General features: G+C 48.1%; 1 protein-coding gene across 2 annotated transcripts in view; it reads left to right on the top strand.

The window, feature by feature from the left end:
• WDR3 (WD repeat domain 3) overlaps positions 1-22991 on the top strand; it is a 51498-nt gene that overhangs the window by 2092 nt on the left and 26415 nt on the right. For both annotated transcript variants that reach the window (XM_068266301.1, XM_068266300.1), the window contains exons 2-13: positions 108-284; positions 2916-3125; positions 4788-4906; positions 8125-8203; positions 9047-9142; positions 11030-11128; positions 11211-11312; positions 11945-12042; positions 13230-13328; positions 13414-13653; positions 20127-20220; positions 21711-21812. In XM_068266301.1, coding sequence (XP_068122402.1) covers positions 114-284; positions 2916-3125; positions 4788-4906; positions 8125-8203; positions 9047-9142; positions 11030-11128; positions 11211-11312; positions 11945-12042; positions 13230-13328; positions 13414-13653; positions 20127-20220; positions 21711-21812 — 1509 coding nt within the window. In that variant the 5' untranslated portion in view covers positions 108-113. The remainder of the gene's footprint in view (positions 1-107; positions 285-2915; positions 3126-4787; positions 4907-8124; positions 8204-9046; positions 9143-11029; positions 11129-11210; positions 11313-11944; positions 12043-13229; positions 13329-13413; positions 13654-20126; positions 20221-21710; positions 21813-22991) is intronic.

Here is a 22991-nt window from a genome sequence, read left to right as displayed (position 1 = left end):
CCAATCATGTTAGCGGAGTTTCCCTATGAGGTTTCCTGCTGGGTCTCCTAAACTAGACCTGCCCCTCATTGTCTCCTGTACTGATACTTGTCCTCTCCTCCTGCCAGGCAACCATGGGCCTCACCAAGCAGTACCTCCGGTACGCAGCCTCTGCCGTATTCGGGGTGATCGCCAGCCAGAAGTCCAATGTCTGCTTTGTCACCCTGCGGGGCGAGAAGGGACGCTATGTGGCCGTCGGAGCCTGTGAGCACGTCTTCATCTGGGACACCCGGAAGGGGGAGAAGGTGAGCGACTTGTTATGTCCTATATATAGCCAGCCTGTATGAGATTCCAATGTACACTTCCCTTTACCAGCAAAATGATAATGCTACCAAATCATCTTCATACATTGCTTTTATTTATCAAGTTGTACTCTGTATAGTGCTGCAGGAGATGTCAGTGCTATAGAAATCAGGGCTGTGGAGTTGGAGTCAAGGAGTCGCGGCAATTTTTGGCACTCGGAGTCGTTGATTTCATAAACTTCGGAGTCGGATGATTTTTGTACAAAATCCACAGCCCTGTTAAAGCGTTAGGATCAGCCACACTATGCCAGGGAAAAAACACATATATAAGTAGATACATACTTGATCTACTTACATAACACATGTATTATACTGTCCACGTTTTGATTTCAGTGAATTTTATATAGTAAATGATGAGAATTCTGTTCCTGGTGGGGGCCATGTCTTTTGCCCACAGTTAAGGCTAACTCGTGATGTCATTTCTGCCCTTTACTTTTTTTCTTGTCTCCTCCAATCGCTGAGTCGCCTCAGCCTTGCTTGTAAACACAAATCAGTAGGGGATTAGGTTTCAGATAAGAAGCTGGCAGGGAAATAAAGGGAAGAGGAGGAATAGATTATAGATAAAAAGAACCCCCAGCATGAAATTCTTTGGCACGACTACTAAAGGGCCAGTGTTCCTCAAGTATGTGATGACTCCAAATCATAACAGCAGAAAAAGTTTTTAAAGTTTTGAATGCAGGATTAGCATCTTTATCACTTAATACACTCAGACCAGTTGCTGTTGAAATTTGATTTTTATGGTGACGATACCACTTTAAGTATTAGACTAAAGGTAGATACACACATCAGACCGGAGTTTTTGAAAAATGAAAGATCACAGACCAATCTTACCACCCTTCATGTAGTATGAGAGCCACACCTACACAGTCTATTCTATGGAGCTGAACTCCCCATCACACAGAAATCTTACCCCCTTCCATGTAGTATGAGAGCCACACCTACACAGTCTATTCTATGGAGCTGCACTCCCCATCAGATGGAAATCTTACCCCCTTCCATGTAGTATGAGAGCCACACCTACACAGTCTATTCTATGGAGCTGAGCTCCCCATCAGACAGGAATCTTACCCCCTTCCATGTAGTATGAGAGCCATACCTACACAGTCTATTCTATGGAGCTGCACTCCCCATCAGACAGAAATCTTACCCCCTTCCATGTAGTATGAGAGCCACACCTACACAGTCTATTCTATGGAGCTGCGCTCCCCATCAGACAGAAATCTTACCCCCTTCCATGTAGTATGAGAGACACACCTACACAGTCTATTCTATGGAGCTGAACTCCCCATCAGACAGAAATCTTACCCCCTTCCATGTAGTATGAGAGCCATACCTACACAGTCTATTCTATGGAGCTGCACTCCCCATCAGACAGAAATCTTACCCCCTTCCATGTAGTATGAGAGCCACACCTACACAGTCTATTCTATGGAGCTGAACTCCCCATCAGACAGAAATCTTACCCCCCTTCCATGTAGTATGAGAGCCACACCTACACAGTCTATTCTATGGAGCTGAACTCCCCCATCAGACAGAAATCTTACCCCCTTCCATGTAGTATGAGAGCCACACCTACACAGTCTATTCTATGGAGCTGAACTCCCCATCAGACAGAAATCTTACCCCCTTCCATGTAGTATGAGAGCCATACTCTACACAGTCTTTTCTATGGAGCTGCACTCCACATCAGACAGAAATCTTACCCCCTTCCATGTAGTATGAGAGCCACACCTACACAGTCTATTCTATGGAGCTGAACTCCCCCATCAGACAGAAATCTTACCCCCTTCCATGTAGTATGAGAGCCATACCTACACAGTCTATTCTATGGAGCTGCACTCCCCATCAGATAGAAATCTTACCACCCTCCATGTAGTATGAGAGCCACACCTACAGTCTATTCTATGGAGCTGAACTCCCCATCAGACAGAAATCTTACCCCCTTCCATGTAGTATGAGAGCCACACCTACACAGTCTATTCTATGGAGCTGCACTCCCCCATCAGACCGAAATCTTTGCAAGATGCTGCACACAAAGATGCTGTACACATGCAACAGATCAGTATCTGCAAAAGATCTGTTCCTGCAAATGGCATTCATAGTCTATGATATCTGCAGATCCTCATACACACCTTGTTTAACAGACAATCATCTGCAGATCTGAAAATCCATCGTGGTGGATTTATCAGCAAGCCTGAAGAATCTTTCCTTTATTCTGTTAGGTCTATTTACCTAAAATTTTTGAGGTGAGTTCTGAGAGTCAGGCTGATAACTGGATATAAACAGCGTAGAGATTACAGAATAAACTATGCGTCAGCTCTCTTGTGGATGCAGCTGGTGGATGGGTCAATAGGATGCGACACCCAGCATAGGAGGAGCAATAGATTAAGGGCTACACTTCCCAGCATCCCTGCATTGCAATAGAAGCTGTTGCAGATGGTGGGGAGAAGGGGGCCCTACCTAGCAGAAGAGCCAGGCAGCAAAGGAATTCAGCGATGTCACCATCAATGTTTGCTGTATTTGTTGTTTTCTGTTTTCTCTGCACAATGCGCTGATTTCTGTGTCACGTGACAGGTCCTCATTCTGCAAGGCCAGAAGCAGGAGGTGACACAGCTCTGCCCCTCCCCCGACGGGCTTTCATTGGCTGTGGGTTACGAGGACGGCGCCATACGTGTCTTCAGCCTCCTGAGCGGCGAGAGCGGGATTACCTTCAACGGCCACAAGGCGGCAGTAACGGCTCTGAGCTACGACCAGCTGGGGGGGCGCCTGGTGTCAGGATCCAAGGTAAGGGGAGGGGCCTCAGACCTCCTAACAGCACTCGGGCCCACTGTCTTTGTCTGCCACTGAATCTGCATGTTTCACCACTAGCAGCCCCTGTTGGTTGGATGTCTACCAGACTGCGGTGGGTCCCTAGCATGAAACGCCGGCATCTGTCTGAGCCGGTCCTTTGTGTGTTTTAGGGTTTTAATAGGGTTATATATCTTGTGTGGAGGTCTGCTTTAAAAGGGGCTTCCGCCCAGATGTGATATTTCAGGGTTTGATTAGAGGACTTCCGAGGCAAAATATGAAATCTAGTTTTACTTACCTGGGGCGTCATTTTGGTCCCGTTGCTGCAGCTTCCATCCTCTACAGAGTCCCGCTGGCAGCTCCTGAAGATCTCAGACACCCGATGGGTCATCGTCTTCTGTGTGGGCGCATGCGAGAGGGCGCGGCCACGTCATCGGGAGCATACTACATCTGCGCAGGTTCAGTACAATCCTGTTGGCATGGACTCTTTCTCGCGCAGGCCAGGCATGTACAGAAGACGCCAGCCCATCGGGGGTGGGCGATCCTTAGAGGCTCTTTAGGAGCGGACCGGAGCTGTGGCGTGGGACCAAAATGACTTCTAGGGCCTGGATGAAGCACCACATAAGTAAAACTAGATTTAATATTTCGCCTTGGAAGTCCTTTAAAGAGAACCCGAGGTGGGTTTGAATAATCCTATTAGGTTTGAATAATCCTATTAGGACACAGAAGCGCATTCTGCATACAATGCACAGCCTCCGTGTCCTTACAGTGTCCCCCCAGTCCCCCCCCCCCCCCATGCTCTGCTGTCCCCCATTAAAAAAAACTCCAGCCCAGCGACACGCAGATTGTCGCTAGCCAGCTGTTTACCTGAAGGCTGTCAGTCGCCACCGCTCCCCCACCTCCTGTATAGTGCAGCTCCCAGCCTGCGTCTCTTCCCTCCCTGATCCTGTAAGCCAATTGGAGGAAGCTTACAGAGGCGGAGAGGGAAGGCACAGAGGCGGGGAACGGCGCTATAGAGGAGGCGGGGGGGGGGGAGCGGTGGTGACTGACAGCCTTCAGGTAAACAGCTGGCTAGCGACAATCTGCATGGCGCCGGGCTGGAGTTTTTTTTTTATGGGGGGACAGCAGAGCATGGGGGGGTGGGGAGACTGGGGGGACACTGTAAGGACACGGAGGCTGTGCATTGTATGCAGAATGTGCCTCTGTGTCCTAATATTGATGTCACAAACCCACCTCAGGTTCTCATTAAGTTAGGAGGCAATATTGTTCGCTGAGAGTTTCAAAGTCCAGTACAAAATATATCTGGTCTCCCAGAATGCTCTGGGAGGAGAATACTGCCCAACTTAAGCTGTGACATCACTAGGAGGACGGGGCCAGGATACAGCAATAAATATAGGTTGTGTTTCTGATGCTGAAACCAGGAGAATTCATGTAAAATTGGGTATGGTAAACAAATGACTACACTGTAACATATGTCAGGAATTGCATTAATCAATACAGAGTCTGAAAACTGCGGGAAAATCATCCAAATGTGCAGAGCAGCTCCATCATCCACAACGTTGCTGTTATGTGGGATTTGGTCCTTCTCTGATTATTATCTTGGTTAATTGTGGAACTGCATCATGGGAAGTAACTGCCTCTCTGCTCCGCCCCCTGCAGGACACAGACGTGATTGTGTGGGACGTGATAAACGAGAGTGGTCTGTACCGACTGAAGGGGCACAAGGATGCCGTCACACAAGCCTTGTTCCTGAGGGAGAGGAATCTGCTGATCACCAGGTACCCACAGCCACCTGTAGTGAGAGGAATACGGGGGCCGCTATCTTGGCTGACATGCTGATCCTCTGGCTGAAACCAGCAGGCGGCCATTGAGATCTCCTGATCTGTATTATGTTACCGCTGGGCAAGTTGCAGGTTTTGAAGGCCAACAGACATGGTGGCCTCCACATCCTTCTCACTTCAGAATTATGTCTATCGGTTCTGAAACCAGAGATCTGAATGAGCCAATCACATCAGAGGATCTTCAGTCTGTCTGCGGAGTGTGATATAAAGAGAACCTGTTATAGCTGTCTCTGCAGGCACCACTGGGGGGCTGTAAGTATCTCTCTAATACTCCAAAGCCCCTTTTTCACCTGAGGAGACCCCAATCTCTGGTAACCTCTGAACTGAGGCCTTCCTGCCCCATCCAGCTATTGGTGTCTGAGGAGCTGTTATTGGCTTACGGATCGCAGGAAGAGGCGGAGCTCCAATCTCCACAAGTTGGGGACTCTGTTCAGTATTGGCTTGAGGGGAACACTCCCACTAGGGGTCGCCTATAACATTCCTGCTTGTGCATTTTTTTGTAAAGTGGACCTGAACTCTTGCACAGAAGGAAACATAAAGAAATGCACACTGTATGTATTTAGAGAGTTTAGCCTGTATTCTCCCTCGTCTGTGACTAATCACAAGTTGTAATCGGATCTCTCTCGTGTCACATGACTGCCACGGCAGAGATGGCAGATAAGCTAATTTGAAAGCACGGGATGTTAACAATATTTCTGCTTCCATGAAAGCAGGAAGTAAACACACTGCAGATTGATTGCAGGATATGTAGCAGCTGTAACAAATAAATGTTTTTAAAGGGCAACTGAAGTGATAGAGATGTGAAGGCTGCTATATTGATTTACTTTTAAGCAATACCAGTTGTCTGGCTGTCCTGCTGATCCTCTGCCTATAATACTTTTAGCCACAGCCCCTGAACAAGCATGCAGCAGATCAGGTGTTTCTGACATTGTCTGATCTGACAAGATTAGCTGCATGCTTGTTTCTGGTGTGATACAGACACTATTATAGCCAAACAGACCAGCAGGACTGCCAGGCAACTGGTATTGTTTAAGAGGAGATAAATATGGCAGCCACCATATCACTCTAACTTCAGTTCCCCTTTAAATGTTATTTTGCGGTTGAGTATCTTTTAGAGCAAAGAGGAAGTTGTGAGGTCCGCTTTAAATACATAAGCAATTTGCGTTATTCAATAAAAACACGGTTACAATTGTGCGTGACTGCTTACAAACGTAATGCATATATAATACGCTGTGTGTGCACGGATTCACACTTCACGCTTTGGCTGCACAGACCTCCATGACACCATTCACACCTGCAAGAATGAGCTGCTCGCCGGAAGCAAGAAACAAAATGATTGGATACTTACCTCAGTATCTGGGAGCTCTTGAATGGTCCAGAGACTTTGCAGGTCAGGTCTCCACCCTACTCCCCGCTTCAGCCCAGAGTCCCTGTACATCTATTCCACAAGAGTTTGTTGAATACATTTCTTGTGTCGGCATTGTGTACAAGCACGAGTAAGGAGCGCACAGTACAACCATCTCCCAGCTGTGTATAGAGACGTAGATTCCTGGCATAGGATTGGGCGATTAAATATCTCCAAGCTGTGTATATGGAGCAGTGGTGTAGCAATGGGGGATGCAAAGGTAGCAACTGTACCAGGACCCCTGAACCAGAGGGGCCTTCCTTCATCCATCTTGTTAGCATTGCATTGGTGCTATGCTGGTAATGATCACCTTCTATATGTGCATTGCGTACTGAGAATTCTTTACAAACTGTTTCCTTACTCTGATTACACCTCTCGAACTCTGCAGCTTTACCCTCCCCTGCTTACACCTCTATGACACTGCAGCTGGCCCCTCCCCTGCTTACACCTCTATGACACTGCAGCTGTCTCCTCCCCTGCTTACACCTCTCTGACACTGCAGCGGTCTCCTCCCCTGCTCACACATCTCTGACACTGCAGCTGTCTCCTCCCCTGCTTACACCTCTCTGACACTGCAGCTGTCCCCTCCCCTGCTTACACCTCTGACACTGCAGCTGTCCCCTCCCCTGCTTACACCTCTGACACTGCAGCTGTCTCCTCCCCTGCTTACACCTCTCTGACACTGCAGCTGTCCCTTCCCCTGCTTACACCTCTGTGACACTGCAGCTGTCCCCTCCTCTGCTTACACCTTTTCTGACACTGCAGCTGTCCCCTCCCCTGCTTACACCTCTCTGACAGTGCGGCTGTCCCCTCCCCTGCTTACACCTCTCTGACACTGCAGCTGTCTCCTCCCCTGCTTACACCTCTCTGACACTGCAGCTGTCCCCTCCCCTGCTTACACCTCTATGACACTGCAGCTGTCTCCTCCCCTGCTTACACCTCTCTGACACTGCAGCTGGCCCCTCCCCTGCTTACACCTCTATGACACTGCAGCTGTCTCCTCCCCTGCTTACACCTCTCTGACACTGCAGCTGTCCCCTCCCCTGCTTACACCTCTCTGACACCGTAGCTGTCCCCTCCCCTGCTCACACATCTGACACTGCAGATGTCCCCTCCCCTGCTTACACCTCTCTGACCCTGCAACTGTCCCTTCCCCTGCTTACACCTCTCTGACACTGCAGCTGTACCCTGCATACACCTCTATGACACTGCAGCTGTCTCCTCCCCTGCTTACACCTCTATGACACTGCAGCTGTACCCTGCATACACCTCTATGACACTGCAGCTGGCCCCTCCCCTGCTTACACCTCTATGACACTGTAGCTGGCCCCTCCCCTGCTTACACCTCTATGACACTGCAGCTGTCCCCTCCCCTGCTTACGCCTCTCTGACACTGCAGCTGTCCCCTCCCCTGCTTATGCCTCTCTGACACTGCAGCTGTCCCTTACCCTGCTTACACCTGTCTGACACTGCAGTTGTCTCCTCCCCTGCTTACGCCTCTCTGACACTGCAGCTGGCCTTGGTAGGTTTTGGGGTTCCATAACAATAGAGAGCTTGGGGCTCCATTTAAAACTCACACTCAGGCCCCAAGCTCATTGGTTATGCCACCGATACAGAAGTAGATTTCTGGCACGGAATTGGCTGGTTGTGTTCCAGTATCTCCTAGCTGGGTGTGTAGACCTAGATTCCTGGTTACGGGATTGGGTGATTATCTGGGATATCTGTGTGTAACGAGTATTTCTCTTTGCAGTGGAAAGGACACGCTGGTGAAGTGGTGGGACCTGGATACGCAGCACTGCTTCCAGACCATGGTGGGCCACCGCACAGAGGTAAGTGGAACAGGTCTAGAGTGTCAGCTCTTGGGGTTACAGAATTGCTCGCCACTGTCATTACTGTAACTGTTTTGCTATAGATAGGAAAATATATATATATTTTTTTTTTTATGTAAATGGATACATTCAGTATTATTCTGGTTTGACATAAATATGAGATTTTATATGCTTTATTTTTGCTCTTAAAGGGACTCCAAGCTCTAAAAATAAATGAAAATGGTACTCACCTGGGGCTTTCTGCAGCCCACCGTAGGTCAGGAGAGGTCCCCCGGCGTGGTCCTGGCTCCTCTCCCGGTCCCTCCGCCGCATACCACACCGTCGACACCCGGGCCGGGTGTCGGGCTCCGACTTCCTTTGCATGCGAAGTACTGTCACGCCGGCCGCAGTAATGACGAAGAGCGTCCCCGTTCAGGAAGTGGGAGCCCGACACCCGGTGCGGTATGCAGCGGAAGGACCGGGAGAAGAGCCAGGAGGACGCCGAGGGACCTCCTGACCTACGGTGGGCTGCAGAAAGCCCTAGGTGAGTACCATTTTCGTTTTATTTTTAGAGGTCCGAGTCCCTTTAAACCTCTGGGGTAAAAAGTCTCCCTATAAGGGGAAGAGCACACATCTATACAGTTAGTTCACACTCACCACTTGCATTTAGTATACTCTCTTTGTATGAGCTGCTGAGGTGACATCACATCGCACTGCAGACTGACTAACACAGCAGCCATAGACCACTCCCCATCTGTCACCAAACTAAAACCGAGAACCCACCTGCTTTTAATCATAAACGTTATATAAAGTATCTGATTCTTAAATAGTGTCTTGTCATCATTGGTTTGTTGTTCTTATTAGGTTTGGGGTCTGACTGTGCTATCTGAAGAGACGCGGATTCTGACCGGCTCAGCTGACAGCGAACTGAGAGCGTGGAGCCTCAAGTACATCACTGAGGTATGTTGTGTCTCCGCCCACTATGTTGTGTCACCGCCCTCTGCCCACATTGACGTGTCTCCGCCCACTGCATCTTCTTTGTGTGTCCCTTCTCTGCACCTTTCTTTGTCTTCCTCCAGTTTTTGGATGTTTAAGGGGGCAGATAAGTATCCAGCGAAGGGATTGTAATGCCTGGTACACACCATGCAATTATCCATCAGATTTCGTGTCCAATTGATAATTTCCGACAGGCCCTATCTAATTTACGACCGGTTTTCTGATCACTTTTGTACAAAACTGTTCAGAAAAATGATCGGAAATCAGATCAGACCTGTCTAAAATTATCGAGTCCACCCGCAATCTGACGGAAAATTGCATGGTGTGTACCAGGCATCAGACAGAGCATCGGAAAGCATGCAACTAAATGCAACTCAACATGTTCTTATTTTTTCTTATAAGAATGATGGGCAATGCTAATGATAAAAAAATGTAACATGTCTCTCGATCTGTAATAAATGGTAACTGGGTGATTATTTTCCACCCTTAGGCAGCGTTCACACCGATAAAAATTTACGTGTGATTTGCGAATGTGTGAAAACGTTCACTGCACATCTAATGAAAGTCAGCCGAGAATCTCACTTCTGCTAGACTTCGGAAAACTGCGTTTATGTAGCAACATACTGTATATATTCACACATTACATGCAGATTCCCAATTTCCCATTGACTACACGTGAAAATTTGTATATGTTACGGCCAGAACCCGAAGTTTGGCCACTTTGCATTCTGGCCGGTCAATGTGCGAAGTGGCCGTGGCGCTGCGGCCAATGTGCGAAATGATCCGAATCCTGTCGGCTCCAATCATTTTCCCCGGCGCTGACTCCGCCTCCCTGCTATCGCCTTTCAGTCAGCCGGAGACACACGAGTCACCCTCCCCCCCCCCCCGAATCATTCGTGGCTGCAGGAAAGCAGAGCGGGGAGCACTGCAGACATTGCTTCAGTCAGCACCCGCCCTGCAGGGACGAACAACTTTTTGCTTTCCTGCCTCTGCCTTCCTGCAGCCACGAACGACTCTGGGGGGACGCGTGTGTCCCCCGGCTGTCAGAAGCCGATAGCAGGGAGGCAGGGGGCTCAAAAACAGAACAGTGTATTCCCAGCATAAGGACACCAGCCTTCAGGTAGCCATACGCGGGCCATTTATGATCTGATAGCCCATCCATCACTATCTGATTGGATAGTGACCATTTCCTACCCCACACAGCAAACACAATCAATGTACGGCTTCATACACTGCAGCGCTATGGTGACATTGGTATCCCATCATTGCGGCCCCGCCCTTTGCACAAAGAGATTTTCACATCTAACTTTTGATCGATATACTGCCCAAACGGGTTGACAGTGAATTGTTCAGATATGCTGAGGTGACAGATGGCTAGCAGATTTGAATGGAGTGTTTTAGCTTTATTGAGTGACCAAAACGTACCGCATTTCCTGATGACAGGTCCTCTTGCGGAGCAGTGCTTTTCAGCGCAGGAGATTTGGGTGCAGTCGGCGCCACCATAGACTATCACAGGAATTACATCTATAGCGGCGCTCAGTGAGTAACCTCGGAGCTGTCAGAAGACGGAGCCGAGGTTGCTTAAACACAATAATTCGGCCTCCAGCAATTGCTGGAAGCCGAATTATTTCATTCCCCCACTATCCATGTCGGCCTGGAGGAGGAATAGTAATTAAAACGTCCCGGACTTGTGCAGAAGCAGGATCAGCCATATACCGGCTGTCTCCTGCGCCCAAGTCTCCTGCGCCCATTTCAAATGTATGCTCCTCTTGATCTCTGCTCCGCTTGTTGCGGTTGTTGTCCTGCGTTTGTCGTGTATTTATAGAGATTTCCGCTATTCTCTCCGTACAGCGTGACGACTCGGAGGAACCCCGGGTGAAGAAATCGAAAGTTCCCTCTGAGATGACGGAGGAGGATGAAGAAGAGGCGGCAGAGGAATCGGTGGAGGAGGCGAGTATCAGCTCCGCGGCCCAGATCCAATCACTGAATCTACAGACCAGAATCCTCACATTAATAACTCGTCTCTTTTCAGCGTATCCTAACCTGTCAGCGCTACGGGTCCATCATGAGAGAGGGGCGGGACCGCGTGGTGACGCTGCGGACAGACCGCGCCCAGCGCTTCCTGGCCTGTCATGTGAGTGTGTGACGCCTGGGGGGATGGGCAAGTATATATGTTGTGATGTCAGCAGAAATGTTTAACTAAAGCAAAACTCTATTTCTGTAACAACAATTATATTAAGGAGCTCAAGCTTTCCCTTCAATCTTTCTGGGTTCGGACAGGATAACCTAGAAGTTCGACTCCTTTATTTGGCTCTCTACTTTTCCCAGATATCTTCACAGAGCAGCAGGATGTCTAGAGGAATGCGAGGGATGCAACGTTTCTTATTACAGCACAGAAACTGCTCATGTTATTATGGAGTCTGCCTGTTAATATAATCCCAGTCGTCTCAGTTTTATGAGTATTTTCATCTGACCTTTTCCTGTAGGTTCTGAGATTAGTTATTGGCAGGAATTGCAATAAAATGAGATGTCAGGAAATAGCAGAGACCCAGTTGCATTAGAAGAGATGGGAATTACGGGTAGTATTTGCACAACCAGCATGCTGTTGCCATGGCTACATTCACTGCACGTCTCAGAGCTGGCCATAGAGCCATGTAGAAGGCTATCTCTGTATACCGTCTCTCTGAATACTGGCTTGGGTGTCTGTTCTGTACGTTATACACATTAAGTAACGCTTCCTCTGATCCCCCTGCGGGGGGTGTGCAGGGTACGGACTCCACGCTGGAGCTCTTCTGTGTTCTGAATGAGGACGAGGTCAGCAAGAAAATGGAGAAGAAACGCAAGAGAGCCAAAAAGAAACTGAAGTAAGTGATGGGCTGCAGACCCTGGAGGGAAGGAGAGGGGGGGGGAAGGTCAGGATGACTGGAGGAGACTGGTGGTTCAGAAGCTGGAGGAGTATGCTTGTTGGTGTGGGGGATGGGATGGTGTTGGTACAGGAGGGGGGGGTGACTGTGTTGGTACAGGAGGGGGGTGATGGTGTTGGTGCAGGAGGGGTGGTGTTGATTGGTTGGTGTTGGTGCAGGAGGGGTGGTGGTGTTGGTGCAGGAGGGGTGAGGGTGTTGGTACGGGAGGGGTGATGGTGTTGGTAGAGAAGGGGTGATGGTGTTGCTGCAGTAGGGGTGAAAGTGGTGTAGGAGGGGTGATGTTGGTACTGGAGGGGTGAAGGTATTGACAGAGGAGGGGTGAGGGTATTGGTTCAGGAGGAGTGATGGTGTTTGGTGGTACAGGAGAGGTGGGGGTGGTGCAGGAGGAGTAAGGGTGATATTGCAGGAAGTGCACTGTGCTGGTATTGGTGAGAGTGTGATGGTACAGGAGAGGTGAGGGTGTTGGTACAGGAGAGGAGGGTGTGGCGTAGGATGGGTGAGTGGGGTGCAGGAGGGGAGAGGGTGCTGGTACATGAGTGGTGGGAGTGGTGCTGGAGGGGTGAGGGTATGTTGGTACAGGAGAGGTGGGTGTGGTGCTGGAGGGGTGAGGGCGTGTTGGTACAGGAGAGGTGGGTGTGGTGCAGGAGGGGTGATGGTGTGTTGGTACAGGAGAGATGGACGTGGTGCTGGAGGGGTGAGGGTGATGTTGCAGGAAGTGCACTGTGCTGGTATTGGTGAGAGTGTGTTGGTACAGGAGAGGTGAGGGTGTTGGTACAGGAGAGGAGGGTGTGGTTTTGGATGGGTGAGTGGGGTGCAGGAGGGGAGAAGGTGCTGGTACATGAGTGGTGGGCGTGGTGCTGGAGGGGTGAGGGTGTGTTGGTACAGGAGAGGTGGGTGTGGTGCTGGAGGGGTGAGGGCGTGTTGGTACAGGAGAGGTGGGTGTGGTGCTGGAGGGGTGAGGGTGTGTTGTTACAGGAGAGGTGGGCGTGGTGCTGGAGGGGTGAGGGGGATGTTGCAGGAAGTGCACTGTGCTGGTATTGGTGATTTGGGGCAGTAGTATAAAGCAGAGCTTTTCTGTATTTCTACATTCCTCGTGTATAAAAGCTTCCGGGTGTGTTGTCCTACAGGCAGGCGGGGGGAGAGGAGCAGGAGGAGCCGGAGGTGGAGAGGACACTACAAGATGAAATCCAGAAACTGACCAACATCAAGGCCTCCTCAAAAATCAAGTAATCTCCCTTTCCTCTCTCACACGTCTGATGACTCTCCCTCTCTTACCCTCATTGGTTTATTCTTGTGTCTCCACCCCCTCAGATCATGTGACCTGCTGTGCGCTGGGAAGGGGGAGGTGAAGGTGGTGGTCCTGCTGCAGAATAACAGCGTGGAGTGTTTCACCGTCCCGGCCGACCTGTCCCAGCCCGGCCCCATCGAGTGCAACAAGAGCGCCCGCCTGACCCTGTGGGGTCACCGCAGCGACGTGCGCACCCTGACGTTCAGCTCCGACAATATCGCTCTGCTGTCAGCGTCCGCCGAGTCCGTCAAGATCTGGAACCGGTATGCGGGTTCTTCAGGGGAGACAATGTTCAATTTTTAAAACTTTCTGTCTATTTTTATGGTTTATGTCACCTGAAATATTATTCATACCCCTGGAAAATTTTGACTGAAAGTTACTTTTAAGGTGGCCATACATGGTACAATTTTTCAATTAGATAATTTAGTTCGATTATTCCGTTAGATCGAATATAAAGATTTTTCCAGCATGTCCGATCATTTTTCCCGAAAAAACGGGATAATCGTTCGAATTTCTTGATCGAAAAAAAAATAAAAATTCAACTTTCATTCAATTCGATCATTTAGATCGAATAAACGGAAAAAACGAACGTTTTTATTGTACCGTGTATGGCCACCATTAGTCTACCAGCAAGTACATTTTTTGACAGGAAATGACATAGGTGTCTCCCAAAAGATAATAAGACAATGTACAAGAGGCATCGTTGTGGGGAAAAAAAATTCTCAGCTTTTATTTACATTTGAGCAAAAAGTGTCCAGTCCAAAATGATTCATACCCTTCTCAAACTGTGGGAAAATCCGAATTTCTATACCATTCCAAATAGTCCAAGCTGCTCTAAAGCATCCCAATTATCCTGATTAATTGGGAACAGATGTTTTAATCAACTCAACAGGTGAAAAACAGCAGCTCTCTGCAGTTGGTTTGTGGACAGTCATGGTAAAGACAAAGGACTATCAATACCAAACTTTTGGCGGCCACATGTTGATATACGCACCACCCATAGGGGGAGACACTCAGGTACCCTGAACAATATTCAACCACAAACTTCAAACCTGAGAGTCTTCATGTGCTTCGATAATTTTAATTTACAGCCTGGAAAACTTTATACAAAACATGGTTCACACTACATCTAAAATTCTAAAACCAATGCTGATGCATGTGAGCGCTACCTATTTCCCACTGTCCCCATCATGGTATAATACCACATTGATCACCCAGCGTAAAGCCTATGCAAATCAACTGGTATATCCAATCACGTCAGGACATGTGTGGGCCCTCCACCCGGCGCACACCACGAGGCCTCCTCATTCACACTCTAGCCACACTGCACTATATGCTGTGAGATGGGACTTGTTTTCTCCACTGCTAATATTGGCCAGTCCTTAGCTTTTTCTTTTCTTGGAATGACCCTTGAGCCTACGTATAGATGGGGATATAGCCACTTGAGCAACGACTGTCACTTAGTCTTATTCATCTCCATATTTCCGCAAGTGGGATCTCCACAATGTGATGGACATGGGCTGGCCAGCCTGAGTTCACAGTCCACTCCTTCTCAACACAGCTCAGCGGTGTAGGGCCTATTCACAAAGCACTGTGTACTTCCGTGTGTGTAAATCGTTGTGTGTTGGTATGTTACTCACGACCTTCTTGCAGGATCTGCCGCCTTCAGAGGGAGCTCCGCTCAGGGCTTGTTTGGCAACATCCGCCCGATGCTGGTATCGCATCCCTTCACACGCTTCCTGCTCTGGTCGCGCACCTGTCACAAGCGAAGGTTCGTGGTGCAGCCCCGGCGTCCCGGGTAGTGAGCGCTCACATGCGTCTGCGAGTCCCCGCCCACTGACGCGTTTCGCCCCGCCCACGGGGCTTTCTCAAAGTGTGTGGGGTTTGGCTCCATCTGCAGCAATTCCTCCTTATAGAGGTCGTCATTCCCCGCCTCCTGGAACCTCCCTGTATCCTCATCCTCCATCTTTATTTCAGTTCAACTAAGGGCAAAGCGAGCTGTTAGAGTTGTAATAACAATTCCTTTCACATTTTCCAAAAAATGTATACATTGAACCTCTCCAGTTTGGTCTTCACTATATCCCCATCCTTCAGGAAATATACCATATTTAGATCCGAATTCAGGCCATCTGGTATTCTTGTCCCCAGACGGTAGATCCAAGTTGCTTCAATTTTATACAGATCGTTTTCTATATCTCCTCCTCTGTGGGACAGTTTCTGTTTTATGATACCTTTGAATCTTAACACTGTGGGATCTCTATTATGGTAACGGGCAAAGTGTGTCCCCAATGGACTATCTTTTTCTGCTTTCTCAATATTTTTCACATGCTCCCCAATACGGGTCCCCAAGCGTCTTTTTGTTTTCCCAATATACAATAAATTGCATGGGCATTTTATACAATACACCACTCTTTCTGAATTACAATTTATATTGTCCCTAATCTCAAAAGATCTAGTGCCCTTAGCATTGGAGAATTCTTTTGTTCTTTCCACCAGGCCACACACACTGCAATCGCCGCAGCTAAACATTCCAAATTTTTGAGGGAATTTGTTTAACCAAGTTTCTTTCTCTTTACTCACAAATTCAGATCTCACTAATTTATTCTTTAGATTCGGGGCTTTTCTGGCCGTCATATAAGGTCTTTCTCCCACCAAATTTCTTATTCTTTTATCCACTAATAGGATGCCCCAATGTTTTTGCAACACCCTCTGCAATGGATACCAGTGGGCCCCATAGGCCGTAACAAATCTGATGGGGTCCTTCCCATCTGGTCTGATCCCACTTTTTTTCCGTGGTGATCTGCCCCTTCTAAGCTCCTCCCTTTTCGTCTCAATCATTTTCTGAAACTCCTGTTCCACCAATTCCTCAGGATAGCCCCTCTCTACCAATCTCTGACTCAATTCTCGACCTTCCCTTATAAAATCCTCATCTCGGGTACAATTTCTTTTATGTCTAAAGAACTGCCCCCTTGGGACAGCTCTTTTTTGGGACTCCAAATGATAACTAGAATAATGTAAAAGTGTGTTCCCAGCGGTGGGTTTCCTAAAGGTGGAGGTTATTAATTTCTCACCATCTTTTTGAATTTTCAAATCTAAAAAGGACAATTCCTTTTCACTCCATTCATAAGTAAATTTGAGGTTTCTCTCATTCCCCTTCAGGCTTTCCATAAAGCAGTTCAGCTGCTCCCTGGTGCCTTGCCAGACCAGGAGCACATCGTCAATAAACCTCAGCCAGAGACGTACATGTCTCTGAAAGAGGTCCATGGGGTAAACGTCCTGCCGTTCCCACAGCCCGAGGTGGAGACACGCGTAGGCTGGGGCACAGGACGCCCCCATCGACGTGCCCCTGGTCTGGCGATAGAAACGGCCATCAAAGCAGAAACAATTATACTCCAGAATTAGTTGTAAGGCTTCAATTATGAACTCATTGTGGAGTCCAGAGTCCGGGAAATGCTCACGTAGGAAGAAGGCTGTGGCAGCCAACCCCACTTCATGGGGGATAGAGGTATATAGGCCCTCAACATCCACGCTAACAATCAAATCCTCCCCACCCACAGGGACCCCCTCCAGGACGGCCAATACATCACCTGTGTCCCTTACAAATGAGGGCAATGCCTCCACCAGAGGCCTTAATTTCCCGTCGAGAAACTTACCTAGTCTCTCTAATGGACCATCGATTCCTGATACTATTGGTCGCCCCGGAGGTTCCGCCCTGTTTTTGTGGATCTTGGGAATAGCGTAGAAAATTGGGGCCTTAAAGGTAGTGACCCCACAAAATTCTGCCTCCTTCACCGTGAGCACCCCCATCTCCTTCCCCGTATCCACCAAGGAGTTCACCCTACTCTTTATTGATAAAAATGGATTTTCCTTCAACCTCAAATATGTGTCTTGATCACTTAGAAGTCTAAGGCATTCCTTTTTATAATACTCCCTTGTGAGGATTACAACGTTCCCCCCTTTATCACTTGCTAAAATAACAATATCGTCTCTCTCCTTCAAATATTCCATAGCTTGTCTTTCACCTGGGGTGAGATTATCATTTTTAGGGGTTCGTTTGGGGGACCAGTTCAATTTCTCCATATCTTTCTGTACCAAATCACGAAAAGTCTTAAGTTTATAATTCAGTTGGGGCATATAGAGTGATTTTTTTATGCCCATGCAATTTATTGTATATTGGGAAAACAAAAAGACGCTTGGGGACCCGTATTGGGGAGCATGTGAAAAATATTGAGAAAGCAGAAAAAGATAGTCCATTGGGGACACACTTTGCCCGTTACCATAATAGAGATCCCACAGTGTTAAGATTCAAAGGTATCATAAAACAGAAACTGTCCCACAGAGGAGGAGATATAGAAAACGATCTGTATAAAATTGAAGCAACTTGGATCTACCGTCTGGGGACAAGAATACCAGATGGCCTGAATTCGGATCTAAATATGGTATATTTCCTGAAGTAAGGATGGGGATATAGTGAAGACCAAACTGGAGAGGTTCAATGTATACATTTTTTGGAAAATGTGAAAGGAATTGTTATTACAACTCTAACAGCTCGCTTTGCCCTTAGTTGAACTGAAATAAAGATGGAGGATGAGGATACAGGGAGGTTCCAGGAGGCGGGGAATGACGACCTCTATAAGGAGGAATTGCTGCAGATGGAGCCAAACCCCACACACTTTGAGAAAGCCCCGTGGGCGGGGCGAAACGCGTCAGTGGGCGGGGACTCGCAGACGCATGTGAGCGCTCACTACCCGGGACGCCGGGGCTGCACCACGAACCTTCGCTTGTGACAGGTGCGCGACCAGAGCAGGAAGCGTGTGAAGGGATGCGATACCAGCATCGGGCGGATGTTGCCAAACAAGCCCTGAGCGGAGCTCCCTCTGAAGGCGGCAGATCCTGCAAGAAGGTCGTGAGTAACATACCAGCACACAACGATTCACACACACGGAAGTACACAGTGCTTTGTGAATAGGCCCTACACCGCTGAGCTGTGTTGAGAAGGAGTGGACTGTGAACTCAGGCTGGCCAGCCCATGTCCATCACATTGTGGAGATCCCACTTGCGGAAATATGGAGATGAATAAGACTAAGTGACAGTCGTTGCTCAAGTGGCTATATCCCCATCTATACGTAGGCTCAAGGGTCATTCCAAGAAAAGAAAAAGCTAAGGACTGGCCAATATTAGCAGTGGAGAAAACAAGTCCCATCTCACAGCATATAGTGCAGTGTGGCTAGAGTGTGAATGAGGAGGCCTCGTGGTGTGCGCCGGGTGGAGGGCCCACACATGTCCTGACGTGATTGGATATACCAGTTGATTTGCATAGGCTTTACGCTGGGTGATCAATGTGGTATTATACCATGATGGGGACAGTGGGAAATAGGTAGCGCTCACATGCATCAGCATTGGTTTTAGAATTTTAGATGTAGTGTGAACCATGTTTTGTATAAAGTTTTCCAGGCTGTAAATTAAAATTATCGAAGCACATGAAGACTCTCCGGTTTGAAGTTTGTGGTTGAATAAAGACAAAGGAGCTTAGTGAGGACCTGTGGCTGCGCATTGTGGCTGCTCACAAGTCAGGAAAGGGTAACAAGGCCATTTCTAAATGTTTTCAAGTTCCAGTTGCTTCAATGCAAAGTATTATTAACCACTTCACAACTAAGGGGTTTTACCCCTTAAGCACCAGAGCAATTTTCACCTTTCAGCGCTCCTTCCATTCATTCGTCTATAACTTTATCATTACTTATCGCAATGAAATGAACTATATCTTGTTTTTTTCCCCACCAATTAGGCTTTCTTTAGATGGGACATTATGCCAAGAATTATTTTATTCTAAATGTGTTTTAATGGGAAAATACGAAAAAATGTGGGACAAAAATCATTATTTTTCAGTTTTCGGCCATTATAGTTTTTAAATAATGCATGCTACTGTAATTAAAACCCATGAAATGTATTTGCCCATTTGTCCCGGTTATAACACTGTTTAAATTATGTCCCTATCACAATGTTTGGCGCCAATATTTTATTTGGAAATAAAGGTGCATGTTTTTCAGTTTTGCGTCCATCCCTAATTACAAGCCCATAGTTTATAAAGTAACAGTGTTATACCCTCTTGACATAAATATTTTAAAAGTTCAGTCCCTAAGGTAACTATTTATGTATTTTTTATTTATTTTTTTATTGTAATTTTTTTTTTTAATTACAAATAAAAAAAATTGGGGAGTGTGGGAGGTGTAGTTTTACTATTTGGCCACAAGATGGCCACAGTAACTTTTTGTTTTTGCGACCTGCAAGCGTAGGAAGTACGCTTGCAGGAAGTGTTATGAGGCTGGGAAACTTTTTTTTTTTTTTTTTTTTCACAATGATCGCTGCTTCTATGAGAAGCAGCGATCATTGTGAAAAAAAAAAAATGATCCTCCTGATCATTGCAGGGGGTTTAGATCAACGAACTGGAACGGTTTTTCTCGTTCATTGATCTCCGGGCGGGCAGCGGTGTGCACGAGAGCGGGAGCGCGCAGACCAGCGAGCGGGAGCGCGGGAGGTGCGGATATCTCCGTCCCTGGGGGTGAAAGGATGGAAAAAGGGACGGACATATCCGCACCGCTGGGGGTAAAGTGGTTAAAAAGCCAACTGTTTAGATTTCCACTCATAGATGTGCACTGGTTACCAATATATTGATGATTAGCTGTTGATGATGTCATAGGGCGTGGTGGTGATGTCACCGTGGTGTGTCTTCTCATAGGTCTACATTGCAGTGTATCCGGACGATGAGCTGTCAGTACGCCCTCTGCTCTCTCTTTGTCCCGGGAGACCGCCACGTCCTTGTGGGGACCAAGGTAAATACCGCCATCACCTGCGTTCTGATTGGACGATATTCTGCTCTGTAGAGATGGCTGGGGCTGAGCGTACACATGTCTGAATGACGCACACTTTACCGCACTACGGGAAACTTGCATCACCGCACGTGTAGTGAAAGTTTACATGTGGAAGATGGAAATTAAATCTCTATCACATAGCAGTAAATAAAAGATAAACGCCTGTTGCATTAGCCAAGTGTGTGCCCTGCCTGAACGTCATTAGGGCTGTGGAGTCGGTTCAGTTTATGTATATCTGACTTTAAAGGATACCTGAAGTGACATGTGACATGGTGAGATAGACATGTGTATGTACAGTGCCTAGCACACAAATAACTATGCTGTGTTCCTTTTTTTTCTTTCTCTGCCTGAAAGAGTTAAATATCAGGTATGTAAGTGGCTGACTCAGTCCTGACTCAGACAGGAAGTGACTACAGTGTGACCCTCACTGATAAGAAATTCCAACCTAGCAGAAAACGGCTTCTGAGAGCAGGAAAGAGATAAAAAGGGGAATGTCTTATCAGTGAGGGTCACACTGTAGTCACTTCCTGTCTGAGTCAGGACTGAGTCAGCCACTTACATACCTGATTTTTAACTCTTTCAGGCAGCGAAAGAAAAAAAAAAAGGAACACAGCATAGTTATGTGTGTGCTAGGCACTGTACATACACATGTCTATCTCATCATGTCACATTTCAGTTCGGGTATCCTTTAAAATTACGGTGACTGCTTTATTGTAGCAACACAAGTAACTTGGTTTTTGATTGGTTTATTTCATTTTTGTAGACTAAGCACTGCTATTACTGTGTATATAATTTATTTCTATAGACTGTTATTTGAAAAATAGAACATTTAGTCATATTTTCTCTTAATTGCAGCTTACAGAGACACTAAAGCGAAAAAAAATTGATATAATGAGTTGGTTGTGTAGGACGAATAATTACTAGAGTATTAGTAGCAAAGAAAATATTCTCATATTTTTTATTTTCAGTTATATAGTGTTTTTATAACATTGCATCATTCTCTAATATTTGCAGTTTACACACTACTCAGCATTCTAAATGATTTTACAGAGCAGGCCAGTGAACTATTGAACCGTTCTCTGGAGAGAAAAAGAAAATACAGTGCATGACAGTTGAGATAACAAGCTTCAGGAGACAGAGCTCTCTGCGACTTTTAAAGTCGTGGAGCTCAATGGCTCTTTTGCATAAATAACTGGAGTTTCTTAACTCTTACTGTACTGGAAACAATATTAGATTTATGTCTCTGCTCCTAATGTTTTATTTATTTAGTACTAAGAGAGTTCAGTAACCTGCGGCAGCCAATCATAACTCGCATTACTTTAAGAAATGCGATCTGATTGGCTGCTCTGAGGAACGGCTCCACTCTTGTTGGTTGTGCTGAATCTGCCCCTGCCTGCTTTGCTGTGTCGCCGTGTATTCTGTGTCTAATTCTGGTGTCTCGTGTTATCCAGACGGGGGCGCTGCAGCTGTATGATCTGTCCTCGGGGAGCGAGCTGGAGTCCATCGATGCTCATGCTGGGGCCTTGTGGTCCATCTCTCTGTCACCGGATCAGGTAACGGGACCAGTTACTGCGGTCACCTCTCTGTCCAGCCAGTCCTGAGACTCTCTCCCGTGTCCAGCCAGTCCTGAGACTCTCTCCCGTGTCCAGCCAGTCCTGAGACTCTCTCTCGTGTCCAGCCAGTCCTGAGACTCTCTCCCGTGTCCAGCCAGTCCTGAGACTCTCTCCCGTGTCCAGCCAGTCCTGAGACTCTCTCCCGTGTCCAGCCAGTCCTGAGACTCTCTCCCGTGTCCAGCCAGTCCTGAGACTCTCTCCCGTGTCCAGCCAGTCCTGAGACTCTCTCCCGTGTCCAGCCAGTCCTGAGACTCTCTCCCGTGTCCAGCCAGTCCTGAGACTCTCTCCCGTGTCCAGCCAGTCCTGAGACTCTCTCCCGTGTCCAGCCAGTCCTGAGACTCTCTCCCGTGTCCAGCCAGTCCTGAGACTCTCTCCCGTGTCCAGCCAGTCCTGAGACTCTCTCCCGTGTCCAGCCAGTCCTGAGACTCTCTCCCGTGTCCAGCCAGTCCTGAGACTCTCTCCCGTGTCCAGCCAGTCCTGAGACTCTCTCCCGTGTCCAGCCAGTCCTGAGACTCTCTCCCGTGTCCAGCCAGTCCTGAGACTCTCTCCCGTGTCCAGCCAGTCCTGAGACTCTCTCCCGTGTCCAGCCAGTCCTGAGACTCTCTCCCGTGTCCAGCCAGTCCTGAGACTCTCTCCCGTGTCCAGCCAGTCCTGAGACTCTCTCCCGTGTCCAGCCAGTCCTGAGACTCTCTCCCGTGTCCAGCCAGTCCTGAGACTCTCTCCCGTGTCCAGCCAGTCCTGAGACTCTCTCCCGTGTCCAGCCAGTCCTGAGACTCTCTCCCGTGTCCAGCCAGTCCTGAGACTCTCTCCCGTGTCCAGCCAGTCCTGAGACTCACTCCCGTGTCCAGCCAGTCCTGAGACTCACTCCCGTGTCCAGCCAGTCCTGAGACTCTCTCCCGTGTCCAGCCAGTCCTGAGACTCTCTCCCGTGTCCAGCCAGTCCTGAGACTCTCTCCCGTGTCCAGCCAGTCCTGAGACTCTCTCCCGTGTCCAGCCAGTCCTGAGACTCTCTCCCGTGTCCAGCCAGTCCTGAGACTCTCTCCCGTGTCCAGCCAATCCTGAGACTCTCTCCCGTGTCCAGCCAGTCCTGAGGCCCTCTCCCGTGTCCAGCCAGTCCTGA

The sequence above is a fragment of the Hyperolius riggenbachi genome, chromosome 2 (genome assembly GCF_040937935.1).
Source record: "Hyperolius riggenbachi isolate aHypRig1 chromosome 2, aHypRig1.pri, whole genome shotgun sequence".
NCBI lineage: Eukaryota > Metazoa > Chordata > Amphibia > Anura > Hyperoliidae > Hyperolius > Hyperolius riggenbachi.
The sequence above is the reverse complement of the archived record's forward strand: the minus strand, read 5'-3'. Positions and strand labels throughout refer to the sequence as shown.